Source organism: Prionailurus bengalensis, chromosome B4, assembly GCF_016509475.1.
Source record: "Prionailurus bengalensis isolate Pbe53 chromosome B4, Fcat_Pben_1.1_paternal_pri, whole genome shotgun sequence".
Classification (NCBI taxonomy): domain Eukaryota; kingdom Metazoa; phylum Chordata; class Mammalia; order Carnivora; family Felidae; genus Prionailurus; species Prionailurus bengalensis.
Genome location: NC_057358.1, coordinates 34,661,149 through 34,676,588, shown reverse-complemented (window position 1 = coordinate 34,676,588; position 15,440 = coordinate 34,661,149). Strand labels below are relative to the sequence as shown.

General features: G+C 37.1%; 1 protein-coding gene and 1 pseudogene across 1 annotated transcript in view; one reads left to right on the top strand and one right to left on the bottom strand.

Moving 5' to 3' along the window:
• LOC122473289 (cat eye syndrome critical region protein 2) overlaps positions 1–15,440 on the top strand; it is a 180,704-nt gene that overhangs the window by 111,561 nt on the left and 53,703 nt on the right. Inside the window, 4 exon segments of the mRNA XM_043563606.1 lie at positions 10,118–10,301; positions 11,499–11,638; positions 12,597–12,701; positions 14,754–14,803. Coding sequence (XP_043419541.1) covers positions 10,118–10,301; positions 11,499–11,638; positions 12,597–12,701; positions 14,754–14,803 — 479 coding nt within the window.
• Positions 780–1,591, bottom strand: LOC122473290 (annotated as a pseudogene).

The window sequence follows — 15,440 nt, the reverse complement described above, 5'->3', positions numbered from 1 at the left end:
TGAGAATTTGCATTCTTTACCTAATTCAGTAGGTTGGAATCTGGCTGAGACTTTGCATTCTTTACAAGTTCCAGATGATGCTAATGTGCTGGTCCGGGACCATCCTTGCAGTGCCACAGATCTAAGGAACTGCTAATTTTCTTTTTCTCAAGCTTGATGGTGGACACATAGGTTCTTATTTTGTTTTGTTTTTGCACTTTCTCTACTGATTTATCCCCTTCAGTATATAAACTTAAAAGCAGAGTAACATACTTTGAGTTGGTAACATACTTGTTATGGCTTTTGAAACACTATGTACTTTCCTCCTGTTAGTCTCCCTGGAATTGCAATTCTAGCCAGTTGATTTTATGAGCCTGTATCAATAAAAACTGTAGGCATTTAAAGTGATTCTTCAACTACTTGCTCTAAGCAATAGTTCTTTTTCTTCATTGGGAAGTAGCCTACCCTAATTGAGCAAGGGATTGGAAATCAGGAACCTCTGGTGTGCTCTTAGCTGTCAAAGTGAAGATAAGATTGCTTCAGTGTCTTGAGCAATGTCTTTAAGCTTTATAAAAATATCCCCCATCAAATGCTCATTGTGATGATATTTGACACCAAAAGATTTTTTTCCTTTTATCATCTTTAGTAGAGTGCTTTTTAGATAATCTAGACTAATTTGTGTTTCAGTGTGGTCTTTGTTTCGCTTTCTTGTGGTTTCCACTCAAAATGGAAACTCATAACAATTACACATTTTGCTTCTTGGGGTTAATTCTGTACCTAACTTTATGTAATAGATTCTCTTTTTTAATTTGAAAATAGTCGTTTATTAACTGACCAGATTACAAAAATAATCACAGTAGATACCTTAGTTCATTCTTCTAATAAGCCTATTGATCTGGTCTTCCCTGTTGTCAGCATCTCCACCTTCTACAAAATGGGTGGTCTTCTTTTTCATTCCCCCTCGTGGAGAAGATAACTTGAAGGGCCAAAAAAGTTGTTTGCTTCTTTGAAATGTTTTCCAACCGTATAGATTCCATGAATCAGATCCTCCATGCAGATGATGCCGTATTTACCAAGAGATCGAGTGATCGATGTGTTATCAGGACAATTTGCTTCTTGTTGATTTTGCCATAACCACACTTGTAGATCACTTCATTCACTGACTTCAGGTTTGGGTACCTCCATGCTATATATGGTTCCACAATCCTTAGCATGTTAACTGAAGCTTTGTTGAGTTTAACAAAGGTGCCATTGAAGATCTGGTGAAGGCGAAGAAGCTGCAACACCTTTTGAACCTTTGGGCTCACACCATTGATACCTCTGATCCTAATGACAAATGCCAATTTGGGTTCCGTAGGTACGTAGAAGTTGCCAATTTTTCTTGCCATTCTAGCCATTCGAATCTCAGTTCTGTACATCTGCCTGTATTCCTTGTGGTTAATGCTTAGCTTTTTCATAAATAACCTTCCTCCTTGCCATTTGAAGCATCTTTTGGGCAAACTTCTTTCTCAGATGCTTGATCTTCAACTCTGCGAAATTCCTTCGCTTTTTCTTAAGAGTTTCTGGCACAGTAGGAACTTTCTTTTTCTTCTCTTCTGTACCCTCCATGGTTCCAGCCAGAAAAAGGAAGTTCTGTAATAGATTCTCTAAAGACTCTTAAACATTTAATATTTAGAGGTCTTATCTGCCCTCTGTAGAAGTATTATTTATCTTTTTGGAAATTACAATACTTCTGTGAAATGAGTCAATTTAGCTCCTCTTTATTAAGATATAATTTAGATACAATAAAATTCACACAGTTTAAGTGTACAGGTTTTTTGTGGACAAATGAATACACCATGTTTTCACCATCTTACTCAAGATGACAGGACATTTCCACCTCTGCAGAAGGTGCACTTTGCCACTAAATCTACGCTGCCCACCTCCCCCATGTTGCACCCCAGGCAACCAGTGATCTGATTTTTTATCACTATAGATTAAGTTTTACCTTATTCTAGAATTTTATATGAGTGAGACTATACAGTATATACTCGTGTCTGATTTCTCAGTCAGCATAACGTCTGTGTGATATTTGTTGACACTGCTGTTTCTATCAGTAATTTTCTCCTTTTTGAAGAGGGGGAGTCTAAATTGTATTCTATTGTGAAAGGAAATATCACAATTTGTTTACCTGTTCACTAGTTGATGCACTTGTATGTTCCTTCTGGTCTATGATGAGTAAAGCAACTATAAACATTTGCATACAAATGTTTTTGTGGTCATATGTTTTCATTTTTCTTGGGAATTACTAAATCATGTTATAAGAATATGGTTAAGAAACTGCCTATTTTCTAAGTAGATGAAACATTAATATTCCTACTAATAACATATATACAGTCCAGTTGCTCCATATCTTTACCAACATTTGCTACTTTTAATTTTACCCAGTTTTTAAGTTTACTGATTCTAGTGGGTATAACATGATAACTCATTGTGGTTTTAATTTGCACTTCCTTGATGACTAGATATATAATAGGTTATGAATATTTTTTCCTGGTATGTAGCTTGCCTTTCCATTTGTTTTGCAGAGTATTTTGTTGAAATCCAATTTATCAGTTTTTTCTAAGTATGTTTCATATTTTTTGTTTCCTGTCAAAGAAATCAGGACCTATCTCAACATCAGGATTTTCTTCTAGTTTTAGTTTTAGCTTTTTGCAGTTGGAATATGATGAACTTTGAGTTCGTATTTGTATTGGGTGTGAAGTAGAAGGTAAATGTTATATATATATATATATACATATATATATATATATATACACACACATACATATATATATACAGGTATAGATATATAAGTTTTATTTATTTATTTTGAGAAAGAGCAAGAGAGGATGAACAGGGGAGGTGAAGAGAGAAGGAGAGAGTCCCAAGCAGGCTCCGTGCTGAGAGCGCGGAACCCAATGCAGGGCTTGAACTCCTGAACCATGAGATCATGACCTGAGCCAAAACCGGGAGTCAGATGTTTAACTGACTGAGCCACCCAAGTGCCCCCTTAATGTTTATTTTTGAGAGAGAGAGGAGAGAACGAGCCAGGGAAGGGCAGAGAAAGAGAGAGACAGAGAATCCGAAGCAGGCTCTACGCTATCCGTGCAGACCCTGATGCCAGGCTCAAATTTACAAACCATGAGATCCCTGGGATTGTGACCTGAGCCAAAGTCAGATGCTTAACTGACTGAGCCACCTAGACACCCTTTCATTTTTTCCCCCACTTATGAACTTTGCCTCATTCCATAAATCAATATATCTTATATTTGCACATATACCAGATTGTCTTGAATATCCAGAGAGTAAGTTCTCCAATTTTATTGGGAGGGGATTTTTTTTTTCACTGTTTCGACTGTTCCAAGTTTGTTGCATTCCCATATAAATTTTTAAGTAGCTTGTTAATTTCTCAAAAAAATAAATAAAAAGGCAGCAACCTGCTAGAGGCAGTAGACATTTTGAGGAGCATTGAATTTCCCTGTCCTTGAAAGCTGTATTTGTTTCTCCATTTGTTTTTCTTCTTTAGTTTCAGAAATATTTTGTAGTGTTCTGTGTGAAAATATTGGACATCTTTTTGTTTGCTTTTAAGTATTTTACATTTTTGATGATACTGTAAATGGAATTATTTAAACTTTTATTTTTTCTTAAATTTTTAAAAATGTTTTATTTATTTTTAAGACAGAGAGGCAGAGCATGAGTGGGGAGGGGCAGAGAGAGAGGGAGACACAGAATCTGAAGTAGGCTCCAGGCTCCGAGCTGTCAGCACAGAGCCTGACGTGGGACTCGAACTCACGAACTGTGAGATCATGACCTGAGCTGAAGTTGGACGCTTAACCAACTGAGCTATCCAGGCGCCCCTTAAATTTTTATTTTTTAGTTGTTTCCAGTATATACAAAATACAATAGATTTCTATATATTGACCATGTTGTTATAGTCTTCCTGAATTGACTTTTTAGTTTTACTGGTTTTGTTGTAGATTCCTGATGATTTTTATCTAGTCTGCAATTAAAAACAGTTTTGCTTCCTCCATGCCATTCTGTGTGTCCCTTTTACTTCCTCTCTTGTCTTATTCTACTGGCTAAGACAACTCAATATATATTCTTTTAATTCTAGGGGAAAAGTATTCTGTCTTTCACCATTAAGTATAAAGTGTTGACCCCCTTTGTATATTGCTGAATTTGATTTGCTGATAATCTGTTGAGGATTTTTACCTGTATGTTCGTGAGGAATATTGTTCTAATTTTATTTTCTATCTTTGTCCAATTTTGGTACAAGGATTAAAAAGTATTCTCTTCTCTTTTCTGAAAGAATTGGTGTAATTTCTTTATACTTCTTTGAGTATTTGGAAGAATTGACCACCTTTGGGTTTGTAGTTTTCTTTGTGCAAGCATTTGATTATTATTGATTCCCTTTCTTTAATAGATTAAGGCTGTCCACATGTTCTATTTCTTAAGTAATTTTTGGTAGGTTGTTTTGGCATTTTTCAAGGAATTTGTCTATTTTATCTAAGTTGTTTTTTTTTTAATATTTATTTTTGAAAGAGATAGTGTGATCAGGGAAGGAGCTGAGGAGGTGGGGTACAGAGGCTCCAAGGTGGGCTCTACTCTGACAGCAGCGAGCCCATGTGGGGCTTGAACTCACAAAATTTAAGTTCATGTCCTGAGCTGAAGTCAGACGCTCAACCAACTGAGCCACCCAAGCACCCCTTTAAGTTTTAAAATTTATTTCCATATTGCTGTTAATAATACTCTCTTCTCCTTTTAATTTCTGTGTGATTTACAGTGATAACTTCACTTTTTGTCCTTGATATATAATTTGTTGTTCCTCTCTCCCTCTTTAGTCTTTCTGCTGGTTTATCAACTTTTCAAATATTTATTTAAGGAACCAACTTTTTACTTTACCTGCTGTTTGCTTTTTTCTATCCTTCTACTGTTTGTATTTTTGTATTTAAATTGTGTTTTATAGATGATATCCTACAATTGGTCTTGGTTTTTTTCACTTTGTCTGACAATTTCTGCCTTTTAGTTGGGATGTTTACTCCATTTACATTTAATGCAATTGTTGATAAGGTTGGTTTTCCACTTATTCCTCTGGTTTTTTCAAGTGTACAATTCTGTGTACAATTCACAGAATTGTGTAATATCATTCCCAAAAGACTCTTAATACCTCTTGGCAGCCACAACCCATTTCCTCCAATCTGTATTCCCAGGCAACCACTAAACTGCTTCTTATCTCTGTGTTTTTTCCTGTTTTAGGTATTTGTTATAGGGCTTATCATATAATATTTGCCTTTTTGTGTTTGGCTTCTTTCACTTAGCACAGTGTTTTCAAGGTTCCTCTGTGTTGTAGCATGAATCATGTACTTCATTCCTTTTTATGGCTGAAACATATTCTGTTGTATTGATACACATTTTATCTATCCTTCAGTTCATGGACATTTGCACTGCTTCAGCTTTTTGGCTATTGTAAATTATGCTGCTATGTATGCACATGTGTGTACATGTTTTTGTATGGATGTATATTTTCATTTCTATTGAGTATGTATACCTAAGAATGGAACAGTCTGAGTCATATGGTAATTCTTTATTTAACTTAAAAAAATTTTTTTTAATGTGTTTTCATTTTTGTGAGAGAGAGACAGAGCATGAGTGGGGGAGGAGCAGAAAGAGAGGGAGACACAGAACTCAAAGCGGGCTCCAGGCTCTGAGCTGTCAGCACAGAGCCTGACAAAGGACTCGAACTGTGAGGATCATGACCTGAGACAAAATTGGTCGCTCACTCAACTGACTGAGCCACCCAGGTGCCCCTGTGTTTAACTTTTAGAGCACCATGCCAAACTTTCCCAAAGTGGCTGCACCATTTTACTATTCCACCAACAGTATGTAAGGGTTCCAGTTTCTCCACATCCTAGTCAGCACTTGTTATTATCCATCTTTTAATTTTCACTCTGCTAGTCTCATTGTGGGTTTAATTTGCATTTTCAAATGATTGATGATGTTGAGCATCTTTTCTTGTTCTTTCTGATATTTTGTTCCTCTGTTGGCCCTTCAGTGCTTTCTTTTTGGGTTATTTTTGTTAGTATGTTACTTTATTTCCTCTGTTGGGTGTGTGTGTGCGTGTGTGTCTGTGTCCGTATCTGTGTGTTTTAGTGGGTCTAGAGCTAGCAATATGCATCCTTAAATTATAAATAGCTATTCAGGGGTACCCGGGTGGCTCAGTCAGTTAAGTGAGTTCAAACCCTGTATGGAGCTCCATGCTATCAATGTGAAGCCTGCTTGGGATTCTCTCTTTCTGACCCTTCCTCTCTCTCAATAGATAGATAGATAGATAGATAGATAGATAGATCAATTTAAAAAAAGAAGATATTCAAAATTCTTATTGTGCCTTTTCACATATTACCTGACGCTTCAGTTTTCTCAATGCCAATAATATTTAAGGTCCCATCCAGCTTCCATTCAAAAAAGGTATTTTGGGGGCGCCTGGGTGGCGCAGTCGGTTAAGCGTCCGACTTCAGCCAGGTCACGATCTCGCGGTCCGTGAGTTCGAGCCCCGCGTCGGGCTCTGGGCTGATGGCTCGGAGCCTGGAGCCTGTTTCCGATTCTGTGTCTCCCTCTCTCTCTGCCCCTCCCCCGTTCATGCTCTGTCTCTCTCTGTCCCAAAAATAAATAAACGTTGAAAATAAAAAAATCTTAAAAAAAATAAATAAATAAAAAGAAAAAAGGTATTTTGTCTTTTATAGATTATTACATATTGATTTCCAGTTGACTTTTAGTACTTTTTTGTTACCCAACATAAATAATCATAAAGGCATGTAAAATTTATATTATATGTATGCTTCTCTGCTAAAAGATATATTTCATATTTTAATTTAAATTCTTTAATTTAATTAAATTCTTTAAAATTACCATGATTTTTTAACTTATCCTGGCTGTCATGTTGATTTTAGGATGTTTGGGTACGGCAGCCACTATATGGCCCTAGAAAAGATATGTTATTTAAATTTTTTTGTTCTGTGTCTTTGATCTTTAATAAACAGTTTATTTAAAAAAAAAAAAAGAATAAACAGTTTCTCAGATGTTCTTAGCCTTTTACTTGTTGCTTCACTTGGAACCAAAATCTTTCTCCTAATCCAGTGCTTGGTGTTAAATGTGGCTTAACTATTCGCACATGTATTTCATCTGCTTCAGAAATACTTGTAGCCAATGAAAGAAATGTAATTTTTTCATTTAGGTCTCCATTATGCTACCCATGATGACATGTCTTAATTGTTCCCCTGCAAGTAGACTGTGGGATACCCTTTCGTGTCTCAGAGAACTAACACATGCCTCAAAGAACTCAAGAGTCTTCTTTTCATCTGTGATCATTTAATATAGATTGCAGATATTAAAATGTGTTGCCCTGCATCATCAAGAGGCCAGCTCCAAGCAGCCAAGATTTGTGCTAACATACTTTACTCTGGTCATGCCATCCTTGCAAAATTGGTCTCACCCGCAGAAGCATATACTGTCTGAAGCTAATTGGTGGGGTTCTCAAAAATGGCTAACTTTGCGAGTTTGGAATAAGGAAAAGAGCGGTGTTTAAGAGCATTTGGAACTTTTTCAGACCAGAAAAAAGTGAAACTGGTTGTGTTCAGAACTTTTGGTTAGTTTGATTTTTCTGTTAACCATATTCTATTGAGACATTTCATTATAATTCAGAATTTCATTTTAATTCATTATATTTCAGAAAGTTGAGAGGTATTTGAGTCATTAAGAGAGAATTGCATTGAGCTACATAGATGAAAAAGTCAGGAATGTTCCAGCAATTTTCAGCAGTATGGTGCCCATACAGTCTTCTTCAAGAAACAAAATCTGATCATCCACACAAAATTGTGGGCGTGCTCTTTTTCAGGGGGAGAGAGTATATGGTCTTAATCAAATTCTTGAAGAGCTTTATGTCCTATAGATTAAGAACCACTAAATAGAAAGTGTTAGCCTGATTTTTGGCTTCCTGCAGGCTTTTTGTTTTAAATGCCTTTGAAACATTTTTCCCCCTTTTGAATTTCTGATGTTTTAAGAAAGGGATATAGATTTATATGAGGCGGTTTATCTAGCTTGAATTCTAAGCCCTCAAGTATCTCTTGGTAAGGTATGGAGATGTCTTAAGAAAACTTTAGCAAAAGCAATGTAATTGAAACTGAGTAGGATAATAGGGCTATTGGAAAGGAATCTCAAACATGCACTTCTTTGAGACAAGTAGAGGCTTTCAGACAGATTGTAGGCACAAAGAACAACACTGTTTATACACATTCAGTGTTTGCAGGACTGGTATGCTGGTGCTTCCTTTGCCTCACATTGGAATTAGAAGTTTCCCTAGCCTGGTCCAGCCTGACTCCTGCCACATCCTCCAGCGAAGCTGCTGTTCTGGTGAAATAATCTCAGTATTATAGATTCCATATTTTATTTTACTGCAAGAAAAACATGCCTTGTTGCTTAGAGTACTATGTGTACATTAGAAATTATAGAGGGGTGCCTGGGTGGCTCAGTCGGTGAAGCATTCAACTTCAGCTCAGGTCACGGTCTCATGGCTCCTGGGTTCAAGCCCCACGTCAGGCTCTGTACTGACAGCTCAGAGCCTGGAGCCTGCTTCGTATTCTGTATCTCTCTCCCTCTCTGCCTCTCCCTTGCTTGCACTCTGTCTCTCTCACGTGCTCTCAAAAATAAACAACAATTTTTTTTTTCTAGAAAGCATGTAGTAAAGGGCTATTGTGCCAAAGAGATTGTAATCTTCATACACTTTGCTACCAAAAAAACAATTTTAAAAATACACCCCATTTTATTTTCTAATTTACCATTGCCACAGTATCTGCTTTTTACCGCCAGTTTGAGCTATTCCTTGTCCAGCTCCTCCCTCCTGAAGGGGCAGTAGCAGCTTCACAGGCAGTGGAGAGAGGAAGTAGTCCATACCCACTAAGGTTCAAGCCCAGGTATTCATATGCCAGTGCTTATGCTTTGAATGTGAATGCTGCAATCAAATCAAATTTGTGAGAGCCTTGATATGCGGAGGTATTTTGCTGCATAATAAGCTAACTCTGTTCACATTTTCCCCAGTTGATGTATCAATAGTAAGGAGGTAGTGTCTTCTCTCTTTGAAAAAGCAAAATGTTTAATTTCTTATTTGCATAAGGCCCTTTGATTTTTTTTTCCCATGAATATTTCCTCTGACTTTTTCTACAAACATAATTACCACAGATTGTCAGTCAACGTGGTACATGCCCCTTTTTAAAATTACATTGACATATAACTTCTTTAGAGCTCCTTGCTTAGTGAGAAAAAAATTTTAATCAAGCAATAGGTGAAATCGTGCCCAGATTTGTTAATAGTCGAGAGATAGAATAACCATCCAACAACTAAACAGCTCTTTATTTTATATTAAATACAAGGCACATTTAGGTACTAATCAAAATGCAGTTTATAGAATTGCCGAACTCTAATCAAGAAAAATTTAAGTGGCCATCAAACTGTCTTAAATGTTTCCTATAGAAAAATTAATCTTCAAAATTTAGAATATAGTATTTTGTGATAAGCTTTAAAGTGTATGTAACAATACAAAATGGTAGTTGCATATAGGAATAGCTGCTTGTATTCTAGAGAAGTTTTTTCCATCTTTGTTTCTTAACCTGAAATATGAATTAATTAGGTTAGGCAAACACTGAATTTCTTTTTTTGTTTGCCATCTCAGTTACAGATCTAATTTTGACTGCTATCCATTCAAACTGTATAGTTTCTTTTTAATTGCATGAGTGAAGGTAAGACTTGCCTGTTTCACAATCTATACCATTGATTATTAGAACTTTTATCTATTCACCAGAACATGCTGTTTGTGGTTTGAAGTACAACAACTTATTCTGTGAGAAACCCTCTTACCATATTTATCTTCTTTGGAATTTGACAGTATATGGTCCAAGTAGATGGTATAATAACATGAAACTTCAGTAAGGGGCTTTGAGACCCCTTTTTACTTCCTGCTTTCTGTTTAAGATTTGTCAACTATCAAGCCATCAGTTCTCTCCCCCTTTCCTACCCATCCTCTGTAATTTATACTAATGTATTTTTGTGTTTGGGGCCGTATGGTTAGGCCTCAGACATTCCACAGCTACCTAGAGGACATCATCAACTACCGCTGGGAGCTTGAAGAAGGGAAGCCCAACCCTCTGAGAGAAGCCAGTTTCCAAGACCTACCCCTTCGTACTCGTGTGGAAATCCTACACCGCCTCTGTGATTATCGGCTAGATGCAGATGATGTCTTCGATCTTCTCAAGGTGCTCAACTGGCAAACCTTTTCCTAGAGCAAAAAAAGCAGACAATCAGGATATAAAATCTGATGATGTTAAGAAAAGCTAGTTTGGCTTATGTTCCTAGTCTTGGGACTCTTAATTAATGCTAACAATGTATGCAATGACCGCTGTAGCCAAGGCAATCCAAGCCATACATTTAGATGACTATATGTTATTTTGGTTTAATTTCTAGTTTGGTTTTGTCTTTATGTGGCTGAGTTCCAGCTGACAAAGGAACAGTCAGGCACCTATTTATTCACCCTTTCATCAGCCAAAATTGCAACTAAATTAGCTACAGAATTTTATTTCCCAAGTTTTAAAATTTGATTTTATTTAATTGAAATATTTATTGAAAACTGCAAAGACTATAACCCACATATGCAAGTGAGTGAGTTTCATCCCTACTATATACATACATTCATACATGTTACAAAAAATGCGTTGGAGAAGGAAGATATAATACCTCTTCCCTTCTCCTTATTCTACTGTTATCTGTTTTGGAAGTCTATCTCAGAGGGAGAGTGTGAGCTATTGCTTTTCACTCATAGGAGGTCAGTTTCTAATCCTGTTCAGTCAGAAATGATTAAATGTGTTGATGACTTCTTATTTCAGCCCTGCTCATGGACTCAGTATAAAATCATTGTGCAATTTAAGTACAGTCTTAGCTGAGGACTCAAGATTTTCAATAGCAGTGGGGAGGCCAAAATAGGTCAGAGCCTGGGGTAAATTGGGAGCTGTATTACTGGATCTCAGCTAGAATAAGAGGTTACTGTAGGTTACGGTGGAGCTGCAATAGAGCTCACGTGGGACAAAGCTTTCACAACATTGGATTCTACTCTGTTATAATTGTCTTTCCTTTTATGGATACACACATAAATAACAGTAAGGCCAAACCAAATATATGTTCATCAAAATTCCTTTTTTGTTGTTTTGTTTTGTTGGTAAAATGGGGGCAGTGATGGGGGTGGGAAACATTTGAAATATTTCCATATCCTGCTCTTCAAAGAAGGTACCATCTTCCCATTCTGTGTTTCAGATGTCCTGATTGAACATTACATAAGATGCTTAGGCATTTTAAAATATGAGGTCTATCTGACTATAAATTTGAAATTTCATTTTAGTTTTCCCGTTTTGTTTTGTTTCCTACTTCCCCAAACCTCTTTTCCCTGTTCTTCAACCAAGGGTCTGGATGCAGACAGTCTCCGTGTGGAACCATTGGGTGAAGACAATTCTGGGGCACTCTATTGGTATTTCTATGGAACACGAATGTATAAGGAGGACCCAGTGCAAGGAAAATCCAATGGAGAACTCTCTTTGAGCAGGTATAATCTGTGAGGTCAGGGCTGGGATAGCTACGATACAGAAATGTCATTAAAATTAAATACATCGGAATTCTGCAGCACAAATTTTTTTCTTCTGAAGGAGTCAGATATAACAGCATGTGTATAAAGAGTTGGCAAAGAGTTATTTCATGCAGAAAGAAAAATGAATTCATAATGTAGCCTCTGCTATCAGAATGGTGAAAGATACTGTTGCTTGGACTTGAGGTTCCCAAGGAGTCCCACTGCCTTAACATAGACTGCTCTATACAGTAGGTTGCCCATAGTACCACCACATCACTGCAGTGGTTTTCCTGTCATAATCGACTCTTGATAGCTCCTTTTTTCTACTAGAATTAATGATCTGCTTCATCAGCATAGGACCGAAAGGACCTTAAAGAATGCCTGAAATGTACACCTTACTAAATGCTTCCTAAATGAGGAAGGGACCTTGTTTCCATAGTGTCCCAAAATAATGCTACCATCTAACTTTTTTTTTTGTATTAAAAAAAAATTTTTTTTAATGTTTATTTTTTGAGAGAGTGAGAGAGAGACAGAGAGAGAGAGAGACAGAGAGAGCACGAGCAGGGGAGGGGCAGAGAGAGAGAGGGAGACACAGAATCCGAAACAGGCTCCAGGCTCTGAGCTGTCAGCACAGAGCCCGACTCGGGGCTCGAACTCACAAACTGTGAGATCATGACCTGAGCCTAAGCCAGACGCTCAACCAGTTGAGCCACCCAGTGCCCCTTTTGTATTTTTTTAAATGTTTGTTTTTGAGAGAGAGCGAGAGCAGGGGAGGGGCAGAGAGAGAGAGGAAGACACAGAATCTGAAGCGGGCTCCAGGCTCCAAGCTGTCAGCACAGAGCCCAACACAGGACTTGAACTCAGGAACCCAAGATCATGACTGAGCTGAGTATCAATTCTATTACAGAACATTTTGATTTAATGTGCTATTTCGTAGGGAAAGTGAAGGCCAAAAAAGTGTCTTAGCTGTTCCTGGGAAAACCGGAAAAAGAAGAGGAAGACCCCCAAAACGGAAGAAAGTACAGGAGGAGATTATAGTGAGGTAAGACATTCGTGTTAGTGTATGAGGGTCATAAACCCGCACACTAGAAAGGGCCTTAATGCACTTGCTCTTTCATCCTTGATTTTCCTTCGTGCCACTGGAAGGATATAGGACTTAGATTATGAAGGCTTGGGTCAGAATCTTCATAAAATTACCAAGTGTACACTAGGGCTTCCCTAGCTGCATGAACTACCCTCTCTAAGCCTATTCTTTTACTGGACAGTAGGTATACTACTAATAATAAGGATTAAGTTGAACAGGATAATGAATGTAACAGTATAAATGACTGAAAACCATGCATGACCTACAGAAAGTGCTCAATATGTATTAACTTTCAAAATTGGTTGTGCCACATGTTTTTTTCATAGGAGTGTAGAGCTAAGTTAATTCTGGTTAACTGTTGACTAATAATCAGGATTTAATAGGTTTATATATCCTATATAAGTTTAAGAGTTAATTCTTTCCCTATAAGGAGATTTTAGTAGCAAATATGTTTTATTGTGTTTAGAATACAATTTCCTATGGTAAACTACAGGTAAGAGCTTAATCTTAGCAAGGAAACAGATTGTTACATATGGGAAATTTTGTTTTATACATCGTGATCTTTTAGGAAATTTTACCATGTGAATTTTAATGTAAGAATTTTGAAAATCTGGCCTATACTGTATAAATATATTTTCTTTAAGAATCAGATCTATCATTCTATAGCTATGGAAGTTAAGTCATATTCTTAAAAATTCTAATAACAGAGGACAAACCACTTCTTTCCTCTAAATTATAGAACTACTAAATAATCTAAATGCTTGAAGCAGGCCAGATTTCTCTTTGTTGCTTATTAACTACTAAGAAGTATTTATTTCTAGGAATCATTATGAATAAATCAGTCAGAATTCGATTTTTTTTTTTTAACTTAAGAATCAGTGTTCCACTTAACTTTCCAGGAATTTGATTACAAAGCATAGCTTTCCTCTATTGGTTTTGTGAGAGATGTTTTTTAATCATTTTGTATACACATGGCATCCATTTCAGAGTTTTGTTAGCAGTCTAGACTTTCTTATAGATTCAGGAAGCTATTTTATACCTATCTCCATTTCCCTGTTCAGTACCAACAATTAAGGTATCTTACTATGAGGATTTTAGAATCATTTTAACATCATATGTGGACTTGTGCTACCCTCTGCTGGTGATTTTATTCTTTAGAGCTCTGTATGCAGTACAGTATTTGTATATTTTTAAATTAAATAAAATTGAAAATTCAGTTCCTCAGTCATACCAGCTACATTTCAAGTACCCAGTAGCCACATATGGCTCATGGCTACCATACTGGACAGTGACAATACAGAACATTTTCATCCTCGCAGAAAGTTCTATAGAGCAGCACTATTATAGATAATTGAAAACAAACAGAAGGCCATAGAGAGTGACCTACATGATTCAGGTATACAAATGATGATGATACTTAACACTATTTCACTGAACGCTTCTGTATTTAATAATTTAATCTCCAACATCCCTGTGATGTAGGCATTATTTATAGCCTATTTTAAGGAAAGTTAATTAACTTTCCTGAGGTCACATGGTAAGAGGCAAGCCTTGAATGGGGACAGTCTGACTTTAGAGCCTGCGTTCTTAACCTCTACCTTAATATGGGGTTAAATTAAACATGCTTTTCTTCAGTATAGCCCTGATCAGGGAGGAAGACACTAGAATCCCTATTGTTTAGGGCAGGGCAGATGGGGCAGGCATTTAACTGGTAACACTTAACTCCTCTGTTTGACTTCCAAAAAAATGTTTTAAAACCTAATATTTTCCTGTACATAAAGTGTTATCATTACACTGGATTTCTCTATGTCAGTCTTTCCCCTCAATACCAACACACCGACATCCTGGTATTTATTTATTCAGTAGAGTCATTCCTCCTCCTGACTTTGTCCCATTGAAACACACACACCCTTGTATTAATATTAATTGGGTCTAACTTAATGGGGAAAGTACAGAACAATTTTGAACATGTCTTTGTTTTAATTGGTGCCTCCTTTCCCTGTGTTTCAGTGAAAAACAGGAAGAAAACTCCTTGGCATCCGAGCCACAGACAAGAAATGGTAATGACTTTTGTTGGAGTTTAGAAAAGATTGGGGCACCTGAGTGGTTACTCATTCGGTTAAGCATCTGACTCTTGATTTCAGCTCAGATCACCATCCCAGGGTTGTGGGATCCAGCCCCACATCAGGCTCCACACTGAACATATGTTTAGCCTGCTTAGGAGTCTGTCTCTCTCTGTCTCTCTCTGTCTCTCTCTCTCTGTCTCTCTCTCTCTCTCTCTGCCTCTGTGCCTATCTCTATCTCTACACCCCCCCTTTCCCTCCCCACCCCATGCATGCCTGTCTCCCGCACTCATGTTCTCTTGCTAAGATACAAAAATAACTAGAAAAGACTAAGTAAATATGATTGATTTATATTATGATGACAACTCTTTTTCCGGAGCCATGCAAAGCAATTAAGATTATTGCAGTAGCCTCCTGACTGGTTTATTTGCCCTTCTTCAGTTCTCTCTTCCTCACACTTACCTCTGCCTATCTCTCCATCTGATGGATAACTTCAGATCTTCACTTGTGCTTTCTAACCTGGGCACAGTGTAATGGGCACATTACATTTGGATAAATGAGCAACTTCTCAAAGACCTATCTTTTTAATGTAAAATGCTATGTAAGGGATTATATTGGATTCCTAACCAGATTT